Source organism: Cricetulus griseus (genome assembly GCF_003668045.3).
Source record: "Cricetulus griseus strain 17A/GY chromosome 1 unlocalized genomic scaffold, alternate assembly CriGri-PICRH-1.0 chr1_0, whole genome shotgun sequence".
In the NCBI taxonomy this organism is placed as follows: Eukaryota; Metazoa; Chordata; class Mammalia; order Rodentia; family Cricetidae; genus Cricetulus; species Cricetulus griseus.
The window spans coordinates 257,454,454-257,478,516 of NW_023276806.1; the positions used below are offsets into that span (position 1 = coordinate 257,454,454).

At 49.9% G+C, this 24,063-nt stretch overlaps 2 protein-coding genes across 4 annotated transcripts in view; one reads left to right on the forward strand and one right to left on the reverse strand.

The window, feature by feature from the left end:
- The first annotated feature begins 3,573 nt into the window (after positions 1-3,573).
- On the forward strand, positions 3,574-23,481 carry Kctd20 (potassium channel tetramerization domain containing 20). Of its 3 annotated transcripts, none has more exons than XM_027394456.2 (8): positions 3,574-3,636; positions 11,801-11,981; positions 15,454-15,727; positions 16,769-16,871; positions 17,147-17,267; positions 17,825-18,022; positions 19,090-19,200; positions 20,393-23,481. In XM_027394456.2, the coding sequence occupies exons 2-8, from the start codon at positions 11,816-11,818 to the stop codon at positions 20,656-20,658; spliced, it is 1,239 nt and encodes a 412-aa protein (XP_027250257.1). In that variant the 5' UTR covers positions 3,574-3,636; positions 11,801-11,815; the 3' UTR covers positions 20,659-23,481. The 3 variants fall into 3 exon arrangements, with proteins under 3 accessions (XP_027250257.1, XP_027250258.1, XP_027250256.1); XM_027394455.2 differs by having other exon boundaries at positions 3,575-3,636; positions 20,452-23,481; XM_027394457.2 differs by lacking the exon at positions 11,801-11,981 and having other exon boundaries at positions 20,452-23,481.
- The window catches only part of Stk38 (serine/threonine kinase 38), a 44,257-nt gene continuing 34,143 nt past the window's right edge, over positions 13,950-24,063 (reverse strand). Inside the window, exon 14 of the mRNA XM_035451045.1 lies at positions 13,950-13,996. Coding sequence (XP_035306936.1) covers positions 13,965-13,996 — 32 coding nt within the window. The 3' untranslated portion in view covers positions 13,950-13,964. The remainder of the gene's footprint in view (positions 13,997-24,063) is intronic.

Below are 24,063 nucleotides of genomic sequence, written 5' to 3' on the forward strand. Positions count from 1 at the left end.
TGTGCCACCACCCATCAGGTGTTTTCAATCCGAACGCTGAGGCAGGAGTTTTTCAGCTTGTCTGAAGTTGTTTTAGGTCATTAACCTGCCAGGGTCTCAAGCAGCCCAAGCTGGCCTCAAGCTTGTAAACTTGTGCTGGCTGGTTTTTGCAGTCGGCTGGGAAGAGTCTGCGAGGGCAACTGTGGCGCTTTTTTTAAAAACCAAGTTTGTGCCCTCCTTGGGATTGCATCATCAGCCGAAGTGATAACTTTCTGGACACAAGAGCCACTGGCGCCATGACAGTGAGAGGTGAACCCCCTTCCTGCTGCTGTGACAGTGAGAGGTGAGCCCCCTTCCTGTCATGACAGTGAGAGGTGAGCGCCCTTCCCGCCATGACAGTGAGAGGTGAGCCCCCTTCCTGCTGTGACAGTGAGAGGTGAGCCCCCTTCCTGCTGTGACAGTGAGAGGTGATCCCCCAACCTGCCGTGACAGTGAGAGGTGAGCCCCCTTCCAGCTGTGACAGTGAGAGGTGAGCCCCCTTCCTGTGGTGACAGTGAGAGGTGAGCCCCCTTCCTGTCATGAAAGTGAGAGGTGAGCGCCCTTCCCGCCATGACAGTGAGAGGTGAGCCCCCTTCCTGCTGTGACAGTGAGAGGTGAGCCTCCTTCCTGCCGTGACACTGAGGGGTGAGCCCACTTCCTGTCGCTGTAACAGTGAGAGGTGAGCCCCCTTCCTGCCGTGACACTGAGGGGTGAGCCGTCTTCCCGCAGTGACACTGAGGGGTGAGCCCCCTTCCTGCCGTGACACTGAGGGGTGAGCCCCCTTCCTGCCGTGACACTGAGGGGTGAGCCTCCTTCCTGCAGTGACACTGAGGGGTGAGCCTCCTTCCTGCAGTGACACTGAGGGGTGAGCCTCCTTCCTGCAGTGACACTGAGGGGTGAGCCCCCTTCCTGCTGTGACTGTGAGAGGTGAGCCATCTTCCTGTCGCTGTGACAGTGAGAGGTGAGCCCCCTTCCTGCCGCTGTGACACTGAGGGGTGAGCCTCCTTCCTGCAGTGACACTGAGGGGTGAGCCGCCTTCCTGCTGTGACAGTGAGAGGTGATCCCCCTACCTGCTGTGACAGTGAGGGGTGAGCACCCTTCCTGCCGTGACAGTGAGAGTTGAGCACCTTTCCTGCCATGACAGTGAGAGGTGAGTCCCCTTCCTGCTGCTGTGACAGTGAAAGGTGAGTCCCCTTCCTGCTGCTGTGACAGTGAAAGGTGAGCCGCCTTCCTGCCATGACAGTAAGAGGTGAGCCCCCTTCCTGCTGTGACAGTGAGAGGTGAGTCCCCTTCCTGCTGCTGTGACAGTGAAAGGTGAGCCGCCTTCCTGCCATGACAGTAAGAGGTGAGCCCCCTTCCTGCTGTGACAGTGAGAGGTGAGCCGCCTTCCTGCCATGACAGTAAGAGGTGAGCCCCCTTCCTGCAGTGACACTGAGGGGTGAGCAGTCTTCCTGCAGTGACACTGAGGGGTGAGCCTCCTTCCAGCCATGACATTGAGAGGTAATCCCCCTTCCTGCTGAGACAGTGAGAGGTGAGCCCCCTTCCTGCCGTGACACTGAGGGGTGAGCCTCCTTCCTGCCGTGACACTGAGGGGTGAGCCTCCTTCCTGCCATGACAGTGAGAGGTGAGTCCCCTTCCTGCTGCCGAGACAGTGAGAGGTGAGCCCCCTTCCTGCTGTGACAGTGAGAGGTGAGCCATCTTCCTGTCACTGTGACAGTGAGAGGTGAGCCCCCTTCCTGCCATGACACTGAGGGGTGAGCCCCCTTCCTGCCATGACACTGAGGGGTGAGCCTCCTTCCTGCCGTGACACTGAGGGGTGAGCCTCCTTCCTGCCATGATAGTAAGAGGTGAGCCGCCTTCCTGCCATGACATTGAGAGGTGATCCCCCTTCCTGCCGAGACAGTGAGAGGTGAGCCCCCTTCCTGCCGTGACAGTGAGAGGTGAGGCCCCCTTCCTGCCATGACACTGAGGGGTGAGCCCCCTTCCTGCCGTGACACTGAGGGGTGAGCCTCCTTCCTGCAGTGACACTGAGGGGTGATCCCCCTTCCTGCTGCTGTGACAGTGAGGGGTGAGCTCACTTCCTGTCGCTGTGACAGTGAGAGGTGAGCCCCCTTCCTGCCGTGACACTGAGGGGTGAGCCCCCTTCCTGCTGTGACAGTGAGGGGTGAGCTGCCTTCCTGACGTGACAGTGAGGGGTGATCCCCCTTCCTGCCGCTGTGACAGTGAGGGGTGAGCTCACTTCCTGTCGCTGTGACAGTGAGAGGTGATCCCCCTTCCTGCCGCTGTGACAGTGAGCCCCCTTCCTGCCATGACACTGAGGGGTGAGCCTCCTTCCTGCAGTGACACTGAGGGGTGAGCCTCCTTCCTGCCGTGACACTGAGGGGTGAGCCTCCTTCCTGCCATGACAGTGAGAGGTGAGCCGCCTTCCTGCCATGACATTGAGAGGTGATCCCCCTTCCTGCCGAGACAGTGAGAGGTGAGCCCCCTTCCTGCCATGACACTGAGGGGTGAGCCCCCTTCCTGCCGTGACACTGAGAGGTGAGCCGCCTTCCTGCCATGACAGTGAGAGGTGAGTCCCCTTCCTGCTGCCGAGACAGTGAGAGTTGAGCGCCCTTCCTGCAGTGACAGGGAGAGGTGAGCCCCCTTCCTGCCGCTGTGACAGTGAGAGGTGAGCCCCCTTCCTGCCGCTGTGAGAGTTGAGCCCCTTCTGCCGTGACAGTGAGAGGTGAGCCCCCTTCCTGCTGTGACAGTGAGAGGTGAGCCCCCTTCCTGCCTGTGACAGTGAGAGGTGAGCCCCCTTCCTGCCGTGACACTGAGGGGTGAGCCTCCTTCCTGCCGTGACACTGAGGGGTGAGCCCCCTTCCTGCTGTGACAGTGAGAGGTGAGCCCCCTTCCTGCTGTGACAGTGAGAGGTGAGCCCCCTTCCTGCCGTGACAGTGAGAGGTGAGCGCTCTTCCTGCCATGACAGTGAGGGGTGAGCCCCCTTCCTGCTGTGACAGTGAGGGGTGAGCCCCTTTCCTGCAGTGACACTGAGGGGTGAGCCTCCTTCCTGCCATGACAGTGAGAGGTGAGCCCCCTTCCTGCTGTGACAGCAGCCTGCTCAGGGTTTGCTCCAGGGTCGTGCGTTCCGGGGGTGCCCAGCAAACTCAGAGAGGCCGAGGAAAGGCAGCTTTCCCTTTCCGTCTCAACTTCCTTCCTTTTTGTCGCTTTTCTTCCTTTCGGCGGCTGCTATTCGTACCCGTCGGCCGGCCACTCACAAACGTTTTGGAAGGCGAGGCTCGCTGTGCTGGGGCGGCCTAGCTTCTCTCCGGGTCTACCGGTGCAGACGCAGCAGGCGAGGCCCCGGCTTACGGCCTACGACCCTGTGGGGGCGGGGCGTGGTGGGGCGTCGCGCGAGGCCTTCCCGGCGAGCCCCGCGCGCAGCGGAGCGGGGCGGGGCGGGGCGTCGGGGACTCTTATTCTGAAGGGCCGGGTGACTCAGCCGCGTGGCGGTGGCCGCGGCCGGGCGAGGGGCGGGGACGCAGCGCAGCGGGTTCCGGCAGCGGCGGCGGCGGCGGCTCGCTCGCTCGGGTCCCGGGCGGCGGCGGCGGGGCTCCGGGGTGAGGCGGCGGACGGGCTGTAAGTGGCGAGCCCGGCGGGCGAGCGGGCTGGTGATGGCGGCGGGTGGAGGCCTTGGGGCCCTGCGCGGGTTCCTCCACGGCCCGAGAGAAAGATCGCGGGCGAGCGGGCCGGCCTGGACGGGGCCTGGACGGGGACCCGCAGCTCGGGCCTGCGCGGCGCCGGTGGTTCTCTCTCTGGCGGACGAGAACTTTCGGGAGCCGACAGCGTCTCGGGCTGGCGCGGTCGGGAAAGTTCCCCGGGGTGGGGGCGTTGTTTGCCGGTCTTTCCGAACGATCCGAGGTCGGGCCGACTCCCCGTTTTTTGAAGTACAGCCCAAGGTTTTCAGTGAGAGCTCAGAGAACGAACAAGGCCAACGAGGAACTCTTTGGTCGGCTTAAAATACACTCCTCAGCCCTTTCTCGGTGTCCGTTTGCTGATGAGCCATTATTTACCAGGAAGTTTGGTGTATGTTTTGTTTTTATTCTTTAATTACTACTCATATTTACATATCCATTCCCCCCCAATTCCCTCGCCCTCCCGTGTCCCCCCCCCAACCCTGTTTTTGTTTCTTTTAAATGGTCTCCCAAAGTGTTGGAATAATACCGGTTGTAGTGAATCTGGAATTTAGAACGTCCACCCACTCCTAAAGAACAAAAACAAAATCCTAAGTAGCAGTTCTTATACGTGTTACTCCTTTAAAAGGTTGCAGGGCCCCAGCACGGCTCCCTGAAATTGACTCTAGAGCCGGCCGTGTGATCAGGCACCTAGCTACCCCTTCGTTTGGGCCGCACTGGTAAGCCAGGGCCCGGACCTTGGGAAACCATAATTAGCTTGGCCTCACAGTCCTTCTCTTTTTGTTGACTTACTCCTCTCAGTTGGTAACCAGACAGGAGAAGTCCTGACTCCGGAGGGCAGTGTGAGAAAGGACAGTGTTTTCTGGAAATGAAATGGCTTTCACACATATCCTGTTATTGGCCTTGGTAGGAGAAAGATCACTTGTATCTGGCCCTGTTCCTTTCCGGAGCCTGTGCCATTAGGTCAAATCTCCCTCTCCATAGTACCAGCCTGAGCCTTACGACTCCCACAACCTGGAGGTCTCGGATTCTCTGGGGTGTACCAGCATCCGTAGTATTTATATGGGCTTTTGGTTCTTCTGGGCATCCGGTCACTAGCCGAGTATCTGAATAACGCCTATCTTATGCAAAGCACTGTAGTCGTTTTATAAGCAGTATCCCAAATATGGCCCAGAATCCCCTTGCACTGTAGCAGAAATGAGGGCTGGATGACCTCCACGTCTGCCAACAGTGTTTTCTACTTCTTACTGTCTCTTCAGATAGACTCCACAGGTGACCTTAAAGCTAGTTTGGGCATTTTTCTTGGCTTTGGTGTCTTTTTGGACGTCTGTGTTTACTTACTGATGTTTTTTGTTGTTGATGATTTACAAAATGTTGTACCTTTCTGTAGTCCTGTGCTTCTTGATTTATTTATTTTTGTGCCTTCCACCTGCCTCAAATCTGACCTCTCCAAGCCTCCACAGCCAATTGGAGTAAGAAGTTGAAAGAAGGCAGAGGCAGGCGGATCTCAGTGAGTTCGAGGCCAGCATGGTCTACAGACTGAGTTACAGGTCAAGCTCCAAAGCTACACAGAGAAACCCTGTCTCAAAAAAGAAAAGAAAAAAGAAAAAGAAAGAAAGAAAAGAAATAAATGATTTAGGTTGGGAACTCAGAGTCGTTGAAATATGAAACTTAAAGGAATAAGGGCCCTACTATAAATTTACCTAGTACAGGCCTCTCCTTTTTCAGGTAAAAAATCCGAGATAGGCTAGAGATGTAGCTCAGGGAAGAGTGCCTGCTTGGCGTGTACATGCGTGCCTGTGTGCATGCATGCTGTGTGCATGTGTGCCTGTGTGCATGTCTCAAATACTTCCCTGGCAACACAAAAGACAGACATGGGATGGCAGAGTCTCGGTTCCTGGCTTCCATCTTGCCACTGAATTATCTTTATAAGTGCTTCAGAAGGGAAAGGTGCAGAAGATGGAGAGACTTTGATACGACCGCAAAGCCAGTAATATCTGGAACATGAAGGAAAATGTTAAGATTCTGTGTGTGTGAGACAGGCGGATTTCTGTGAGTTTGAGGCCAACCTGGTCTACAGATTTCCAGGATAGCCTCCAAAGTCATAGAGAAACCATGTCTTCAAAACAAACAACCCCCCCCCCAAAAAAAGAAAGAAAATGTATTCTAACCATAGATCATGAAGAATGAAAATAAGAAAATGAGCCTCCCATGGGAGCTTGAAATAAGTAGTGAAAGGACACGTAAGAGCCAGAGGGTTCGCTTTAGAAAAGATTTAATAAAGATTGGTTTGTACTTTACATGTATGAGCAGTGTCCAGAACACTTGCAGCTGCCTTGAGCTACTATTGTCATGATGGGTTGTGGGGGAGGGTGTCGATGGGTTGCCTGCATCGGGTGTGGCATTATATGCCTTTACCACATGGTGCTACCCTCCAGATAAGGTGGCCAGATCCCCTGGGACTGGAGTCACAGATGGCTCTGAGCTGCCGTGTGGGTTCTGGGCTGGGACCCAGGTCTGCAAGAGGCTGCTGACCACTGAGTCATCTCTTCAGCCCGTTTTGTTTTCTGTGACAGAGTCTCATGTTTAAAGCTCACACTAGCTTTAAACAAAAGGATGGAGACGTGGCCGTGGTATGGCACACCTTTAATCCCAGCACAGCCTGGGCTACAGAGTGAGTTCTTGGAAAGCCACAGTGATGGATTATTTTGGCAGTCACACATTTGGTGTTGGAATTTTCTTTGTGATAGTTGTGATTAAGTTACTAGGACTCAAACCAGGCATGGTGGCAACCACTTTTAATCCTAGCACTCAGAGGCAGAGGCAGGCAGAAGCCAGTCTGGTGAGCAGGTTCTAGGATAGCCACGGCTACACAGAGAACCCTGTCTGGGGAGAGGGGGTCCCCTACGACTTTTTTTTTTTTTTTTTTTTTAAACGTTTACAGTATTCTGCATGTATATCTGCCTGCAAGCCAGAAGAGGGCACCAGATGGTTGTGAGCCACCATGTGGTGCTGGGAATTGAACTCAGGACCTCTGGAAGAGCAGCCAGTGCCCTTAACCTCTGAGCCATCTCTCCAGCCCGCCCCCCTCCCCCAGGACTTTTAAGACTATTTTCTGTGTTAATCTGAACTGTATGTTCTTCCAAAAATTCAATTTTTGCCATAATCACTAATCTTCAGGTTTTGTGGTGCTGGACATATTTGTGTCCCTGATGAAGGTTGAGGGTCCAGGGAGACGTCTCAGTGAGTTGCCTGCTGTGCGAGCCAAGTGTGATAGTTAATACATGCTATAGTCCAGCATGGTTAGGGGCACATTAGCCAGCCAGGCCACTCAGGTGGTGAGCTCGATTTACTGAGAGACTATCTCAAATACAAGATGGAGAGTGATAGAACAAGACACCAGATGTCACCCTCTGGTCCCCACAAACATATGTGAGCATGGATACTCATGTACACACACAAAGATACAGCTGGCGTGTCCCAGACTCTAAATGCTGTGCAACAGAGTTCATTTTGGAAGTATTTGCATATTTGGGGTAGGACTTAGGTCATGAAATTTGTTTTTTTTGTTGTTGTTGTTTTTTAAGATTTTGTTTGTTTATTTATTATGTATACAGCATTCTGCTTCCATGTATATCTGCACACCAGAAGAGGGCACCAGATCTCATGACAGATGGTTGTGAGCCACCATGTGGTTGCTGGGAATTGAACTCAGGACCTATGGAAGAGCAGTCAATGCTCTTAACCACTGAGCCATCTCTACAGCCCCTTTATGGGATATTGTTAAAACTTCTGAGTATGAAGCAAACATTTTTTAAAAGATTTATTTATTTATTATGTTAACAGTGTTCTGTCTGCATGTATGCCTGCAGGCTGGAAGAGGGCACCAGATTTCACTACAGATGGTTGTGAGCCACCATGTGGTTGCTGGGAATTGAACTCAGGATCTGGAAGAGCAGCCAGTGTTCTTAACCTCTGAGTCATCTCTCCAGCCCTTGAAACAAAAAAAAATTTTTTAAGATTTTATTTATTATGTATACAACATTCTGCTTCCATGAATATCTGCACACCAGAAGAGGGCACCAGATCTCATAATAGATGGTTGTGAGCCACCATGTGGTTGCTGGGAATTGAACTCAGGACCTCTGGAAGAGCAGTAGGTGCTCTTCACCTCTGAGCCATCGCTCCAGCCCAACAAAATTTTTTAGTTTTGTTTTTGTTTTGTTTTTTTTGAGACAGGGTTTCTCTGTGGCTTTGGAGGCTGTCCTGGAATAGCTCTTGTAGACCAGGTTGATCTCAAACTCACAGAGATCCGCCTGCCTCTGCCTTCCGAGTGCTGGGATTAAAGGTGTGCGCCACCTCGCCCAGCAAGTGCCCACTTTCTTAGTGTGGGATCCAGACATCAGGCTCCAGTCCTCACGCTTGAAAGACTAGCACTTTACTGAATGAGTCTTCAGTGTCTTACCTCATCCTTGTGAAGTGTAATACAGTTTTGTGATTTTTACTGTAACCACAGGTTGTGGAACCATTACCCCTGGTTGTTGTTGATGAGTTTTAGCATATAGATTTTCTTCGTCCATCTGTTTTTAAAACCTAACATCCTGTTCTTACTGCTCTTTTTAATGAAGTTATTTCAAGTATTTTGTGGGGGGACTTGCATGTAGATGGCAGGACAGAGTGCAGAAGTTAGTTCTTCCTTCCTCCCTGTGGTGCTGGGAGGTGCCTTTGCCTGCTGAGCCCTGTGATTTATCAGTTGGGGCCTGTTAAGTCAGCTTTCTACCCCTGACAGCACTGTCTTGTCCCCACCTGTCAGGTTTTGGTCTTTCTGAGACAGAACCTCACTGTGTCACAGGCTCCTCCTGCTCCACAGTGCCCCCTGGGCTTAGTGGTGTGGAACAGCACAGTGGCACACTTTCTTTTTCTCGGATTTCTACCCTCCTTTTCTTATATAGCCTTTGGGAAGGTGTTTGTCAAGAAGGATCTTTTGTGTCTTTTTTTGTTCTTTGCCAGTGTGTTTATGTTAATGCTGTTGATATTTCTTTACCTTAAGATAGCTTGTGTTGCCGGGTGTTGGTGGCGCACGCCTTTAATCCCAGCACTCAGGAGGCAGAGGCAGGTGGATCTCTGTGAGTTTGAGGCCAGCCTGGTCTACAGAGTGAGTTCCAGGATAGCCTCCAAAGCAATACAGAGAAACCCTGTCTCAAAAAATAAACATAAAAAGCTTCTGTTGTATTTTGTCATTCAATTGAAAATACCCCCCCCCAAAAAAAAAGACGGGTTTCTCTTTGAAGCCTTGGCTGTCCTGGAACTCACTCTATGTAGAGATCCACCTGCCTCTGCCTCCCAAGTACTGGGATTGATATTCTCTGAAAATATTTCCTATATCCTGTTGTGATTTCCTTTTTTTTTTTCTTTAACCCAGGTTATTGTGAAGTATGTTGCCTTGTTTTCCATCGCTTGCAGACATTGGTTTTTATTGTCAGTTACTGTCACACTGTCCCTGAGAGCACAGCTACAGAGTCCATTTAAATGTATGATGCCATGCTGCTGATTGTGTTCAGCTCTAACCAAGTAGCCAAGAGTGCTTGAAAACGATGTTCTGCAGTCCTGGGTTCAGTTAGGTTAGATCTTGTGTGTCCAGAGCAGCAGGCTGCTGTTCACTGGTACCCATGTCTGTAAACAGCTTTATTAGAACACAGCTGTGAGCAAGGTGGTGGTGTTGCATGCCTTTAATGTCAACACTCGGGAGGCAGAGGCAGGCAGATCTCTAGAGTTAGAGACCAGTTCCAGGACAAGCCTCCAAAGCAACAGAGAAACCCTGCCTCAAAAAAAAAAAAAAAAAAAAAACACAGCTGTGTTCACCAATTTGTGAATTGCTCCTGGCTGCTTCTGCAGTGTGGTAGCATGGCCTACAAAACCCAGAATTTTACTGTCTCACTCCTTACCAGAAGAGAGTGCCTTTCCTGTTGGAATTCTTTCTTCAGGCTCCCTGCTGAAAACTTGGGTTACTGGGAAAGGATCCTATAAATAAAATCTAAAATGTCAGCTCTCTGGAAGAGGAAAGTGGTAGAAATCATGCTTGCTTAGTTTTCCCCATCAGTCTAGAGGACTACAGTGTGTGCGTTGTAGGGGATTGTGGGCTGCTTGTGGGTAGAAGTGACAAGGAAGCTTTATAGCAAGTATGATTTAGCAGTGCATGTAAGAATTAGGTGGAGGGGCTGGAAAGATGGCTCAGCAGTTAAGAGCACTGGTTGCTCTTCCAGAGGTCCTGAGTTCAATTCCTACCAACCACATGGCAGCTCACAACTGTCTGTAACTCCAGTTCCAGGGAACGCAACACCCTTACACCAAGTATATACAGGCAAAACACCAATGTACATAAAGTAAATGTGTAGATCTTAAAAAAAAATAGAAGGTGGAAAAAAGGAAGGTAAAAAGAACTTAAGCAGCACAAGTCAAAGTTCTCTTGTTTTATTAACTTAATTAAATTGTGTGTTTTACGTGTGGCTAGATGCATGTGAGTGCAGGGGCCTGTGAGTGCCAGAAGAGGGCATTGATCCCCTGGCACCAGAGTTAACAAGTGTGATGGGGGTTGACCATATATATATATATATATATATATATATATATATATATATATATTTCTCTTATTGGTTGGTGAATAAAACACTGTTTGGCGGTGGGCCAATGAGACAGGAAGATGAGCGGGACTAGGAGACAATAGGAAATACATAGATTAATAAAACATGCGCTAATAAAGACAGAGCTAGCCAAAAAGAAGGCCTAGTCACCAGCCAACAGTTTCATAACTAATATAGTGTCTGTGTTTATTTGGGGCTTTAAGGGATGAGGGGACCATCCAGGACTGAAAGCTCTCGTTACCAAACTCAGACGTTTTGCAGGAGTGACATGCACTCCTACCTGTGCCTCTCTCCAGCTTCTTTTTTCTGTTTTCTAAAGTCCTTGAAAAATTCACTTGTGTGAATTCTTTCCCTCCAACTCTCTCTCTCCCAGCTCCTCCCAGCATCATACCTTTGTGTTTAAGTAGTGCTGCCTGTGGTGCAGGGTGGGGTATGGGATGGAGCACTGGGGCATGGGCATCCTGCCTGTGGCCACCTCCCGTTCCATGCTAGGATGCTCAACTGTTTTGATACTTGCAGGTTACAGTAGCTGCTGTGAGCTCACTTGTGCACAGGCATGTCTGGCTGAGGACATGGTGTTCATAGGGACCCTCACCTTCCAGGTCCTTTCTCTCCAACTCTTCTTGGATGTCGCCTGGGCCTTAGGGTGGTTGATACGAGTTCTTCTCTAGAGATGAGCACTTGGTGTATTGCTTGTTCTTAGCACTTGGAGCAGTTCTGAGCATCTGTGCTAGCCATCACTCACTTTAGTGTGGCTTTTGGTTGTGATTTTGGGATGCCTAATAGTTGAAGGTGTCATATGCCGGTTTTGGGTTTTTGTTTTTGTTTGGTTTGGTTTGGTTTCTTTCTTAAGACAGGGTTTCTCTGTGTAGCTTTGAAGCTTGTCCTGGAACTCGCTCTGTAGACCAGGCTGGTCTTTAACTCACAGAGATCTACCTACCTCTCAGTGCTGGGATTAAAGGCTTGTGCCACCAGAGCCTTTTGTTTGTTTTTTAACATTAGCAGAGCTGTGTGGTGGTGGTGCACGCCTTTAATCCCAGCACTCAGGAGGCAGAGGCAGGCGGATCTCTGTGTTTGAAGTCAGCCTGGTCTGTAGAGTCGAGTTCCAGGACAGCCAGGCTACACAGAGAAACCCTGTCTACAAGTCAACAAACAACAAAGGCAGACTCCAGCTGTTGAACTCCTTTTGCCACCTCTTGATTTGTGGCATGAGTGATACCAAATTATGTTCCGCCACTTAATATGTAGGAATTATAGTGCATAGTGGCATATGATTTAATCTGAGACCTTGTCTCAAAACAAGGAAAGATGATCCCTGTACCAACTGCACAAATTCATAGTGGTTGTGAAAGCCATCTGGGTCCACTGATGTTACAGATAGATGTCTTTTAGCAACACTACAAACCACGGAAGTCCTTGGGAACCCGTTTCCTGATTTCTAAACCATACACATTCCTTGTCTTCCAGGCTTCCTCTCTAAGAATGAGTGTTCATCAGGGCAGTGATGGCGACAGGGTATTACAGCCAGAGCTCAGCTGCCTAGGAGATGAGACCTTAGCTGCCACTCAAGAGAAAGAAAGAAAGCAGCAGCAGCTTGGTGTCCCATGGACTTCGTACTCTCACTCACCCCTAGCTACCAGGAGTGAAGGTACAGCCATGGGGAATGATACACACACCCAAGTGGAGAGTCTTAACCCTGGCAGACAGTCACACTTCCACGGTGGATCTGGCTGACCTCCATAAAACACTCCCTTCAGCCTGGCCCATCCACCTGGCGTATGAGTGTAAGACAAACCGCTGCACACTTGGAATCAGGAGACAGGCTGACCTTGCTGTGGTCCTGTCACTATAATTCGATGAGACCTCCACTCAGAGTTCCGCTTGTAAATAGAGTGGACAGAATTGTTCATAGTCGCCCTTCCTCAGAGGGCTGCTGGGTCAGTGTCAATGGGGGACAGTTCCTGCTCTTGTGGGCAGGCTTACAGGAGTCTTGAATATGGCTGGCTGGCCTGTATTCACTGCAGACCAGGTTTTCCTGAACCCAGAGCAGCCTTCTTGCCTCTGCCTCCTGAGGACTGCAGTGACAGACAGGCATACGCTATCATGCCTCACTCTCAGATGACTGTAATTAACTTTTTTTTTTTTTCCTGGAACTCTTGTTTGTTTTGGTGGTGGTTTTTTATGTTTGGTTGGTTTTTTTTGTTTGTTTGTTTTTTTTGTTTTTGTTTTTGTTTTTTTGGTTTTTGTTTTTTTTTTCAAGATAGGGTTGGTTTTTTTTTGTTTGTTTGTTTTGTTTTTTCCTGTATAGCCCTTGCTTTCCTAGAACTCACTCTTTGGGCCAGACTGCTCTCAAACTCACAGAGACCTGGTCCAGCGTTGGTGGCACACGCCTTTAATCCCAGCACTCGGGAGGCAGAGGCAGGCGGATCTCTGTGAATTCAAGGCCAGCCTGGTCTCCAGAGCCAGTGCCAGGATAGGCTCCAAAGCTACACAGAGAAACCCTGTCTCGAAAAACAACAACAACAAAAAAAAAAAACCTCACAGAGACCCATCTGACTCTACCTCCTGAGTGCTGGGATTAAAGACATGTACCACCATGCCTATCTTAATTGCTAATTTTTTGTTGTTGTTGTTGTTGCTTTTTTGTTGTTTTTCGAGACAGGGTTTCTCTGTGTAGCTTTGGAGCCTATCCTGGCACTTGCCCTGTAGACGAGGCTGGCCTCGAACTCAGAGATCCACCTCTGCCTCCCAAGTACTGGGATTAAAGACTTGCGCCACCAACGCCTGGCTCGATTGCTAATTCTTAACTGGCTGGACTTTTTTCTGATATTTTTCAGCCTATAACTTTAAAAAGGTAACCACCATTTACTGAGTACAAATGCATAAAAATTTTCACCTATATATTTTTTGTATGTATGAGTGCTTTGCATGCACGAATGTCTGGGGTCCATGGAGGCCAGAAAAGGGCATCAGATCACCCAGAACTGAAGTTTCATGTGGGTGTTGGGAATTGAACCCAGAACCTCTGTAAGAGCAGGCAGTGCTCTTAACCACTGAGCTGTCTCTCCAGCCCATAGTATATTGTTTAGAGCAGAGGTTACAAAATGGCTACAGCCCATTTTTGTTAAGATTTTAGGGTTTTGTTTTTGTTGTGGGGGGGGTGGGGGGTACCTCAGGTAGCTCAGACTGGCCTCACTTGTTAGGTAGCTGACCTTGAACTTCAGATTCTCCTGCCTCCATTTCCCCAGTGCTGAAGTGTATTGCTGGGGTCAAACACAGAGCTTTAAGTATGCTAAGTAAATACTTTACCCACTGATCAACAACTCCTTGTTAATAAAGTTTTATGGATGTCATGGCATGTACAGGTGGTCAGAGGGCAACTTTATGGAGTTAGTTCTCTCCTCCCACCTTTCTGTGGGTTCCGGGACTCAAACTGAGGTTGTCAGGTGTGTGTGACACACACTTTTAAAATACAAAGCAAATGTGCGCACTAAAGAGTGGCTGACCTCGCTTGTCTTAACAGTCATGGTACCCTGGATATTTATGTGCTGGTCCTCAGTACCATGCAAACCACATGTGACGTCACATACCTGTAATCCCAGCACTGTCATCTTCCACTTATAGCCTTCGTTCAAGGGCAGCCTAGGTTACACAAGACCCTGCCTAGAAGTGGAAGAGGGGATTTTTAAATAAATTGAAAGAAAATAGCCTTTTGGTGATAGAAAAAAAATGAGATTCCCAAGAGTAACTAACTCCCAATGCCATTTGCACTGGGACTTTGCTGCTGCCCCCAGGTCCTTTGGTGGGAAAGCTGACGTGTGTGGGTACCACTGGGTGGGATCCTCTAGCAGGCTCTGAGAAGTTCTGGGAACAGTAATGAAGTTTAGGAAAAGACTTCATTCTTTCTGGCAAATTAAACAACAGCTTTGAAGACTAAAAATGGAGTTTTAGCACACAGTAGTGGTAAGTTCCTAAAATACAGACAGCAGTGCTTGGGCTGTAGCTGTCTAGAGTACAGTCTAGACTCCTGGCATGCATGGGGCTCTCGCTCTGTGTGACCAAGTGTGATGGCACGTGCTGTAATCCCAGTTCTTGGAGGTAGAGGGAGAAGGATTAGAAATCAGACACTAACTTCAGCTATACACAGTTTAAGGCCACGCCAGCACTCATGTTGGGCGGCGCCTTACCACCTGAAACTCCAGTTCCAGGGATCTGACTTCTTCTGGCCTCCCTGGGTACACATTCACACTCACAGTCCAAAGACAAAATCTCAAATAAGACAGCAAGGGGATGTAAGTGTTATTTAGAAGTGGAAATGAAAGTATATATCAGGCTTTTATGAGTTACCAACCAGCTTCCAAATCAAGACACTGAGACTTAGTATTGGCTATGAATGCTCAGCCTCATTTTGTCTCTTATTTTAATCTCTCTCTCTCTTATCTACACTTTGTCTCGGGGCTTTTTACCTTTGTTTTCTTCTGTACATCTTACTTTCACTGCTTCTGGTATCTGGCTGGCAGCAGCCTGGCTTCTGTCCCTGGGCATATCCGTCTCTTTCTCCCTTGTTCTCTTCTCTCCCCTCTCTACTCACCAGCCCTGCCTAGCTGTTGGCTCTAATTAAACAAATGCTGTAAGGCATCTTTGCCTAGTTAGAGTTGGTGGAGCCTGATTCCTGAACACGAGCTTCTGAGGACTGGCAGGAAACTGCTGGGCCATCATGCAAGCCCTGCTCTTTGGTCCAGTCTCTCACTGCTCACTGTGCTTTGTTTACTCTAGAATTGCAGTCACTTGAAAGTGTAGCTGTTCTGTCTTTAATCTCCATGCACCCCATGCCACACAGGCAAAGAGTTACACAGCTACTTTTGTGAAGGGGTGGTTGCTGGTTTTGGTTTTTCAAGACAGGGTTTATTTGCGGTCCTGGCTGTCCTGGAAATTGCTCTGTAGACTAGGCTAGCCTCAGATTGAGAGCCCTGCCTGCCTTTAGAGTGTGTACTTTTGTTTTTAATTTTCCCTAGACTAGTATTTTAGCTGTGAACACCTATGGCTTTAGTGTTTGTTTTAGAACAACAATTTTTCTCTCTGGCGTTTGCTCTTGAGTGACCTGTTTGTCTGATTTGCAGATTTTGCACTTGAGTATGCCTCTCAGCCAGCAAGCCTTCAGCATCCTCCCGTAATGCCGCTCCCTGAGGACAGCAAGGGCTCATGCTTCCAGAGTGGAAGCAAGCGGAGCCACGAGCCCTTCATCGTTTCAGAGAGATTTGGAAACAGCGGGGTAGGCTTTGGAGGTAGCCCTCACTCCCAAGCCCCAGAGAAAGTGACACTTCTTGTAGATGGCACACGCTTTGTGGTAAACCCTCAGATTTTTACTGCTCACCCGGACACCATGTTGGGAAGGTAATGACAGTTTTCTTCTGTGTAGTAGTAGAGGTGTTCAGCCTTGAACTCAGTACACGGCTGACTTTCTCCTTTCAGGCTTCTGTGGGGAAGGCTAGGAGAGTTGGTGGAGCCTGATTCCTTAATGCTGGGAGGGTTGCATTTGTATAGCCAGATGAGGAGTATCCGCTAAGGAACCCCAGGAGCTGCTGAACCTCAACCCCACCCCTCTTTAAACATACTGCCTGCTCTCTGAGATGCAAGGGGCCAGAGATGCTGAGTTGAATCTGAAGTCATGTTGTTTTCCTTCTGTGAGAAACAGTGTTAGAGATGATCAACAAGAACAGTGACACCATTTTTTAGGAAAACATTTGCCTCCCACACATTTCTAGTTGGGGGATAGGTTAGCAGTATTGGAGACTGAACCAGGAACCTAGGCTGTCAGACATAGAAGATGAGCACTTTACTGAACTAAAGCCCTGGCTTTTGCCAGTTGATTATTTCTTAACACACGTAGGTGTTTGGTCTGCAGGTATGTTGGTGCAGGGCGTGTATTCAGTGCCTGCAGGGGCCAGGAGAGGGTGTCAGAGCCCTGGGACTAGAGTTATAGATGGGTGTGAGCTACTGTGTGGGTGTCAGGAATTGAACCTGGATCCTGAGTTCATGGTGAGAGCTGGCCTCCTCGTGGCTATGGCAGAGGAACCTCACCTGTCTGAAATCCATAGCTAGAGCAGCCTGTTGGAGTGGGTGCTTCCAGAGGGGAAGACGAGCCAGGAGGAAATGCACAGGTTGACCTCACAGGTGGGTGGTGAGGGCAGACTTGAAGCGCTGAAGATTAGCACCCAGGGGAGGGGGGGGTGTCATGTGAGGCTCCACCGCACACTGCAGTTGCCACTGTGCAGTGCCTGCTGTCTCAGCCGGGTGCTGCCTTCTTTCCTTCTTTGTCTGAGGGGTTTCCTGAGGTGTGCTGCACGAGAGTAGGGTAATGTACAGGAGAGGGCAAGAAGAACCGCCTCTATATATCCTGCTGGAGAAGGTGACGCTGTTGCTGGTCTCTTTCAGAATGTTTGGACCAGGGAGAGAATACAACTTCACAAGGCCCAATGAGAAGGGGGAGTATGAGATTGCCGAAGGCATCAGCGCCGCTGTGTTCCGCACAGTGCTGGTGTGTAGCTCTGTCCTTCTGTCTCCATGGCCTGCATGCCTGCGTGTTACACCCTCTCGGGTCTCTGGTATCCAGTTGCCTTTCCTTTCTTATTTTTCCTGCCTGTAACTTCTAATTCCTCGATATGTGAGCTCAGTCAGTTGTCAAGCTCTGGTTAAACTTGGGTAGATGGGAGCCACTTTGTCTTCCAATGCACCGACCGGGTGACCCCACCACCATTTGGTAGGGTTAGAGGAGTCATTCCTATGCATGTCTTCCTCCCGACCTGTTGACAGGATTACTATAAGACTGGCGTCATCAACTGTCCAGATGGCATCTCTATCCCGGATCTGAGAGACACGTGTGACTATCTTTGCATTAACTTTGACTCCAACACCATCCGATGTCAAGACCTGAGTGAGTATGGAGCCGCTGTCAGCTACACTTGGCAACAAGTGCAGGGTCTGGGGTGTGGGTGCACATCTGCTAACTATCCTGCTGCTTCCCTTGCAGTAAGTGGGTGTGGGGAGTGTGGCTCACAACCGTCACTCCAGCACTCACAAGAGGATCACCCTAAGTTCAGGGCCAACACGGGCTACAGAGTGACAGCCTGTCTCAAAGGAAAAGGCTGGGGATGGCACTTAGTGTTTGAGAGCTCACCTGGCATGGTGAGACATGCCTGTGACTTCAGTGTTCAGGAAGTGCAGGCCAGGAATAAAAGTTACCAATCTAATTTGGCCAACTAGTCACTGAGCTGCCGCTTCCCTCTTGGGTAGGACCGTGGGGTCAACTGTGACAAGCAGGAGTAGTGTCAGTGAGGAAAGGGTCATGGTGAAGCCGGACAGACTAAGTACAAAGCTAATTCCCCTTGGGGTCTCAGAATGCCTCTTCTCTGTCCTGTGTGATGGTCGTCTTGTCTCCACTGGGCAGTGTATGGGGACAGGGAGCCAGCTCATCTGCCTTTTCTCTCATAGGTGCTTTGCTCCATGAGCTGTCCAACGATGGTGCTCACAAGCAGTTTGATCACTACCTCGAGGAACTGATTCTACCCATCATGGTGGGCTGTGCCAAGAAAGGGGAGAGAGAGTGCCACATCGTTGTGCTGACAGATGAGGACTCTGTGGACTGGGATGAAGACCACCCCCCACCCATGGGGGAAGAGTATTCCCAAAGTAGGAGCCTGTAGGGTGCATGTTTTCAGCTGGCGGGCAACAGTACAGGCCTAGCCTCTGCTACCATGGCTCCGCCATTGGATGGCATTGTCACATACTCATGTTGGAGGTTAAATTCTCATTTCATTGAAATCTTGTTGACTTGGTATTAATTCAAAACTTAAAAAGTGGGCTGGGAAGTTGACTCAGTGAGAAAAGCACTTGGCATGCGATTGTGAGGCCCCAAGTTGAGATGCCCAGAACCCATCGCAAAGCTGGGTGGGATAACACGTGCAGTCACCAGAGCTCCTTAGGGAGGAGAGACGGGATCCCTGGAACCGCATGGGCCAGATAGCCCTGCAGTGCGCAGCGGGAATAGCAAGGCAGAGACCCTGTCTCAAACAAGCTGGCGGGCAAAGACTGAAAGCCCAGGTTGTCCCGTCCCCCACATGCATGCTCAGGCTGGTACACCCTGCCCTGTCCCCACATGCATGCTCAGGCTGGTACACCCTGCCCTGTCCCCCACACGCATGCTAAGGCTGGTACACCCTGCCCTGTCCCCCACACGCATACTCAGACTGGTGCACTCACCACGTGCATTGCAGAAGGAAGGAGGTTTCCTTTTGCTTGTGTTCTCTATGGAAAAGCTGTGCAGTCCTCCTAGGGCTGCTTAACACTCCATTCATGAACGGGCTCTGACTCACTCGCCTTGCAGGACATTGAAACTATATACATAAATGACACGTGACTTTGTTTTTTGTTTTTTTGTTTTTTTTTTTTTTCCTGAGACAGGCTGGTCTCACAGAGACCTGCCTACCCAGGACAACCAGGGCTACACAATGAGACCTTGTTTCCAAAAACATAGAATAATAATTAAAAAAAAAAAAAAAAAGGCCGTGTGTGAGTGGCACACTGCCTCCCTGCCTCTCAAAAGCCATGCTGCAAAGCTTGCCCCAGCAGACTCACTGCAAGCCAGCAGTCCCAGGGTTCTGAGTGCCATCATGGGTTACATAGCTCCCTGCTGATTGTCACCTCATTCATTCCCCTCTGTGACTAACCCAGCTTTTGTGGGCTTTGTTTTGTGTCAGTACTTTACAGCTCCAAGCTCTACAGATTCTTCAAATATATCGAGAATCGGGATGTTGCTAAGACATTGTTAAAGGAACGGGGCCTGAAGAACATTCGCATTGGAATTGAAGGTATTACAAAGTCTCACAGCTTTGTACTGTGTGTATTCCCTTGCAGTAAGTGGGTGTGGGGAGTGTGGCTCACAACCGTCACTCCAGCACTCACAAGAGGATCACCCTAAGTACAAAGGAGTACAAAGGAGGAGAGGCAGGTGGATCTCTGCATTCGAGGCCAGACTGGTCTACAGAGTGAGGTCCAGGACAGCCAGGGCTACACAGAGAAACTCTGACTGGGAAAACCAAAAGTCTCCTTTAGGGATAGGATGGGTCTTTGGGCATGGCTTGTGCCTCTGACTTGGTTGCCAGGGGTTTGAGAGCACTCACACTTGCACACTTACACGCAAGATGGGCCCTGCTTTGTTGCTGTTTGTTCTGAGGCTTGCATTTGCCTTTCCTCCAGTGGGGTCCCAAACAGCTTAAGAATTTAAGATTTGCCAGTTGTAGTGGTACAGTCCTGGTACTCAGGAGGAGGAGGCAGGAGGATTTCTGTAAGCTTTAGGCCAACTTGGTCTGTATAGCAATTTCCAGGCCAGCCAAGGCTATACAATAAGACTCTGTCTTTCCTTTAAATAAATAAAGTAGAAATTGAGGTTGTTTCCCTTTGAGGGATGTCTTGGTGTGTTTGCAGCCCAGCTTCTGTGCCCTTACTGCACACAGAACTCAAAACTGCATTGTATCTGACCAGGGATTTTAAATCAGCAGAAACTTTGGAGATACTTCATTGGTCTGTCCTTTTCACACTGCCTTTGCCTGGTTTCTGATAAGACCCGGTGACAGGGGGACAGGAACACCCCTTCTCCCTGGGTATCTGCCAAGCCATTATGGCTGGAAGTACTCCAGATGCCCAGAACTGGCTGTCCCTTCCCTGCCTCTCCTACTGCTTGGAGTCTGTCCATCTCCATGAACCTTCTGGGTTCTCTCTTTAGATAAACATTGCACATTTGCTTATTTATTCATTTAACCCCTGCCTTCTACACGACAGTATTCATAAGATGACCGAGTATCTGTGCCCTATGGGGTTTTGTCCTGTGGTGGTGTTCCCCACAACTAAAGGCTCTTGGAGTTAGTAAGTGGTTTCCCTCCCCTTTTCATTAAAAGGGGGAAATCCTTGTGACTTCTCACAGATCACCCCCTTCCAGGGCACAGGGGCCTGGGGAGCACTGATCACCTGCCACAGAGCTTTTGCTGTCTTTGGATTTGACAGTAGATGCTGGAGCCAGCATATTCTGCTGGGATTGTGAGCTCGGAGTTTTCCTGTTGCAGGCTACCCTACCTGCAAAGAGAAGATTAAGAGGAGGCCTGGTGGGAGGTCTGAAGTTATCTACAATTACGTACAGCGCCCCTTTATCCAGATGTCGTGGGAGAAGGAAGAAGGGAAGAGTCGCCATGTGGATTTCCAGTGTGTTCGCAGCAAATCCCTCACTAACTTGGTGGCTACTGGAGAGGACGTCTTGGAAGACCAGGAGATAATAATGCACCACCCGCCGCAAGTGGATGAACTTGACCGGTTAAATGCCCCTCTGTCTCAGATGGCTCCTAATGACTTCCAAGATTAGAGACGATCAGGTCTGCTCCTCCCTTGCCAGAGCTCTTCTCTGTGTGGTACCCTCAACCCGTCTTCCCTATCCTCCTGTGGGTTCTCACCCGAAGGGGATGCTTCCTCCCATTTGTTCTGTCCCTCTCAGTTGTTATCATGCCCTTCTGAGTCTGCCTCTGGCCGGGCGAAGCAGTAATTGGGCGACCAGTTTAGGCAGCCCTGGTAAACATTTTGGGTCTGATGCTGCTGGTTGTGTCTTGACAACTGCAGGAGAATAAGTCGAATCCTGCTGCCTCATGATTGGCACAGTAGTCGCATCCTTTACACCCGGTGGGAGGGGTTTGCTAAATAGCAAAGGGACCAAACGTCAAAGGAGACTGTGCGTGCGCTGGGGCAGGTGTGCCCTGTTGAGGTGTGCCAGGGTGGGTGAAAGGCAGTTGCTGGGGCCCGCGCCCAGGTGCCATCTGGGTAGAATGTCTGAAAGGCGTCCCCAAGCGCTCAGACTCAGCTCTGCTCCGCATTAACACAGGACCAGGGTCTACAGCAGGAAGAGCGTGGCCCTGCAGTGGTAGTGCGGCCTTTGGCCTCAGGGATTCAGAACCCAAAATGATGCTTCATTTGGAAGTGAAATTTGTAATCTGGTGGCAGAGTGGCTCCGGATCAGGCCAGTGGGACCTTCCTCTGGCGGGAAGCCACAGGCCCTGTTCCCAGGGACAGCGTGGTGCGGTGGGTGTGGCAGGAGACTTGGTACCCTGAAGGTGAGAGGTTTGCTTGGTAGCTTCCTGTGAGCTCCAGAGAGGAGGGTTGTGGGTGGGTGGACAGGAATTGTCACTTGTGCAGGTGCTGCCCCAGAGTTCACACCAATACATTCACGTTTTTGTTTTTCTTTCCTTTCTTCTTTTTCAATAGCCCATTAGCTGCTGGGCTATTATATATACTACTGTCCTCCCCAGGGTCAGGTCCAGGCCTTGTCATTTGGTTTGCTCTGTTCACTCTTCCACGTGTGGTAGATGGCAGTCCAGATTAGTGCTCAGCACCTTCCTCTGCCATTTCCATGGCTGTTTGCAGTGTCTGGGATTACCTTACTTCCTGGTAGACGTTGACCTTGAATCTGTCCTCCACCCTCGACGTTTTCCCATTATAGGTGATGCACGTAAGCTGCTTCCTTCAAGTTCCTTCATGACCATGGTTGGTTTCTTGAAGTTGGCTCCCATTGGGTCCTGTATAGTATACTACTTGATGGCAGTAAAGTCAGGTTTGGGAAGAACAAGACCGTTCTTAGAAGGGTGTTTCTGTGTCATGGCAGCATCACAGTGGGAGTTGGTGTGAGATCTTCCCTTGCTCAGAAGACAGAAAACTGAAGTGTGACTGGTTTTTGTGGTGATGGTTGGTATCTTGGTGAGGCTGAAGACCAGCATCCAGAATACGGATTAAGGTTATCTGTGTCCAGAAGTTACTTCTGGGAAGTTTACTGGCTCATGTCTGAGGTCAGGTTTGGCCTTGACTTTGTTGGTGCTACATTTGCCTGCTAGCAGCCGAACAGCCCAGGCCCTGGTTCAGTGGTGCTTTCCCAGTGCTGACCCATTGATGGCCACTGGACTGTGAATGTGTGTGTGTGTGTGTAGTGTTGAGGTGTAAGCAGTCCTTTCTTTGTCGTTTGGAGTTGGTTCACTGCCTTCTATGAACTAGGTCTTACCCCATACCCCAAATAAGTCACCGTGCTGTGGCTCCAGCCCATGGCATTTGAGAGGAGGCAGTCTAAAGGCTCATCAGTGGCATTGGGTGGTGAGGACTAAAGAAGGCCTGGGACACAACACAGGCAGTGTGGAGAGCCCTAACCCCTCCCTACGTTTCAGTCTTGTAGTCTGGTGCCCCACCTCAGTCTTGCCTGCTGTTCCCAGAGTTGGGATGTTCTTTAGTGCTCCTTACAGGATCAAGGGCTGGGGTACAGTCGTCTTTCGAGTTGGTTACTGGCTGTATGAGGGAGAAGACTTCTCTAATAAAGAGGGATTTGGAGCTGATGTATCTTTTGTAAGTGCCTGAATAAGTAAGTCGGGCTGTGTGCACAGAGACAGTCTCATGAGAAAAGTGACTTTACTCAAAGTCTCAGCATCTTAGCAAGATAGAAGATAACTTGAACCTGAGGCTTGACTGTTCAGTGTAAAGTCTTTGTAGCCTGTGTAGCTGATGAGAAACACCTGCCAGTGAGGCGGTGGAGACAGGGACACAGTATTAGAACGTCAAAAATTACATGGCTCTCCATGGCAGAAAAAGGTAATGGCAAAATTGGAAGATGGAAGAGACTGGGTGGGTACAGTGGTGGTGGTTACTTTACTCAGCACCTCAGGAGAGGGTCCAGGCTGGAGAAGTGCTGTAGGAGCTTCACAGAAGGGACATCCTCTCAGGGTCAGAGGGTGTGTCTTAGGGAGAAGGAATGCTCAGAGCACAGGCTTCAGCTTCAGTGTATGACTCAGTTTGTTTTAGTGGCACCCTTGCTGCCACTTGTTGCCGTCTGCAGTTACTGAGGTGGGTGCAGGGAGCACGGCAGGATGCTGCCGCCTCCCCAGGAGACAGAGCCACTTTTGTGTCTGGATGGGATCATTTCTGGAAAATTACATTTTCTCCTAAAGGCAAAATGCTTGTAGGTTTTGCCTCTTACTTTGTATTTACTTTTGAAGTTGCACTTGTTCACCTACCAGTGTTTACGGAATCCTATATATGGGATGCTTTTCTATAATAAAATATTTTTATTTGTGTCCATTGTTATTTACTAGAAAAGAAAATCACAACCCTCTAATGTGTGAGGGGTGGTGTCTACTGGCCAAGACAGTGGGCTCCTTTCCTTAGGACATGGACTTGCCTAACCCGCCTGTGCTCTTCCTCCCTGCAGTTCTAGGCTGCCTTGCGGAGTTCACAATTAGTTGCCATTGGAGACCCCACACTCCAATCCAGCTAACCCTGACCCTCAACCAAATATAAAATCAAGCGCTTAGGAGACCAGAGACCTCTGTGGACTGACTAGTTTAGTTCAGATCAGGTGAGAAGCAATGACAAGGAATATGCCCTTGGAGTTCTAGCCACCAGCTAGGACCTTCCTTTGCACCTGTAGCATATCTGTCAAAGAAACTAGACCTGACTACCCAAGGGTCGGCACTCTGCATACGTGCTTTAGCAGCTGCTGAGCTCCTTATCCGTGAGTCAAAGAAATTAACCTTTGGGTCACCCACCACTGTCTTCCACCACACCCTGTCTCATCTCCTAACCTACAGAGGCTTACAAACTCTACCTCCTTCCCGAGTTCTTTCCCTACAGGTGAGGCTGGTAGAAGATGCCACACT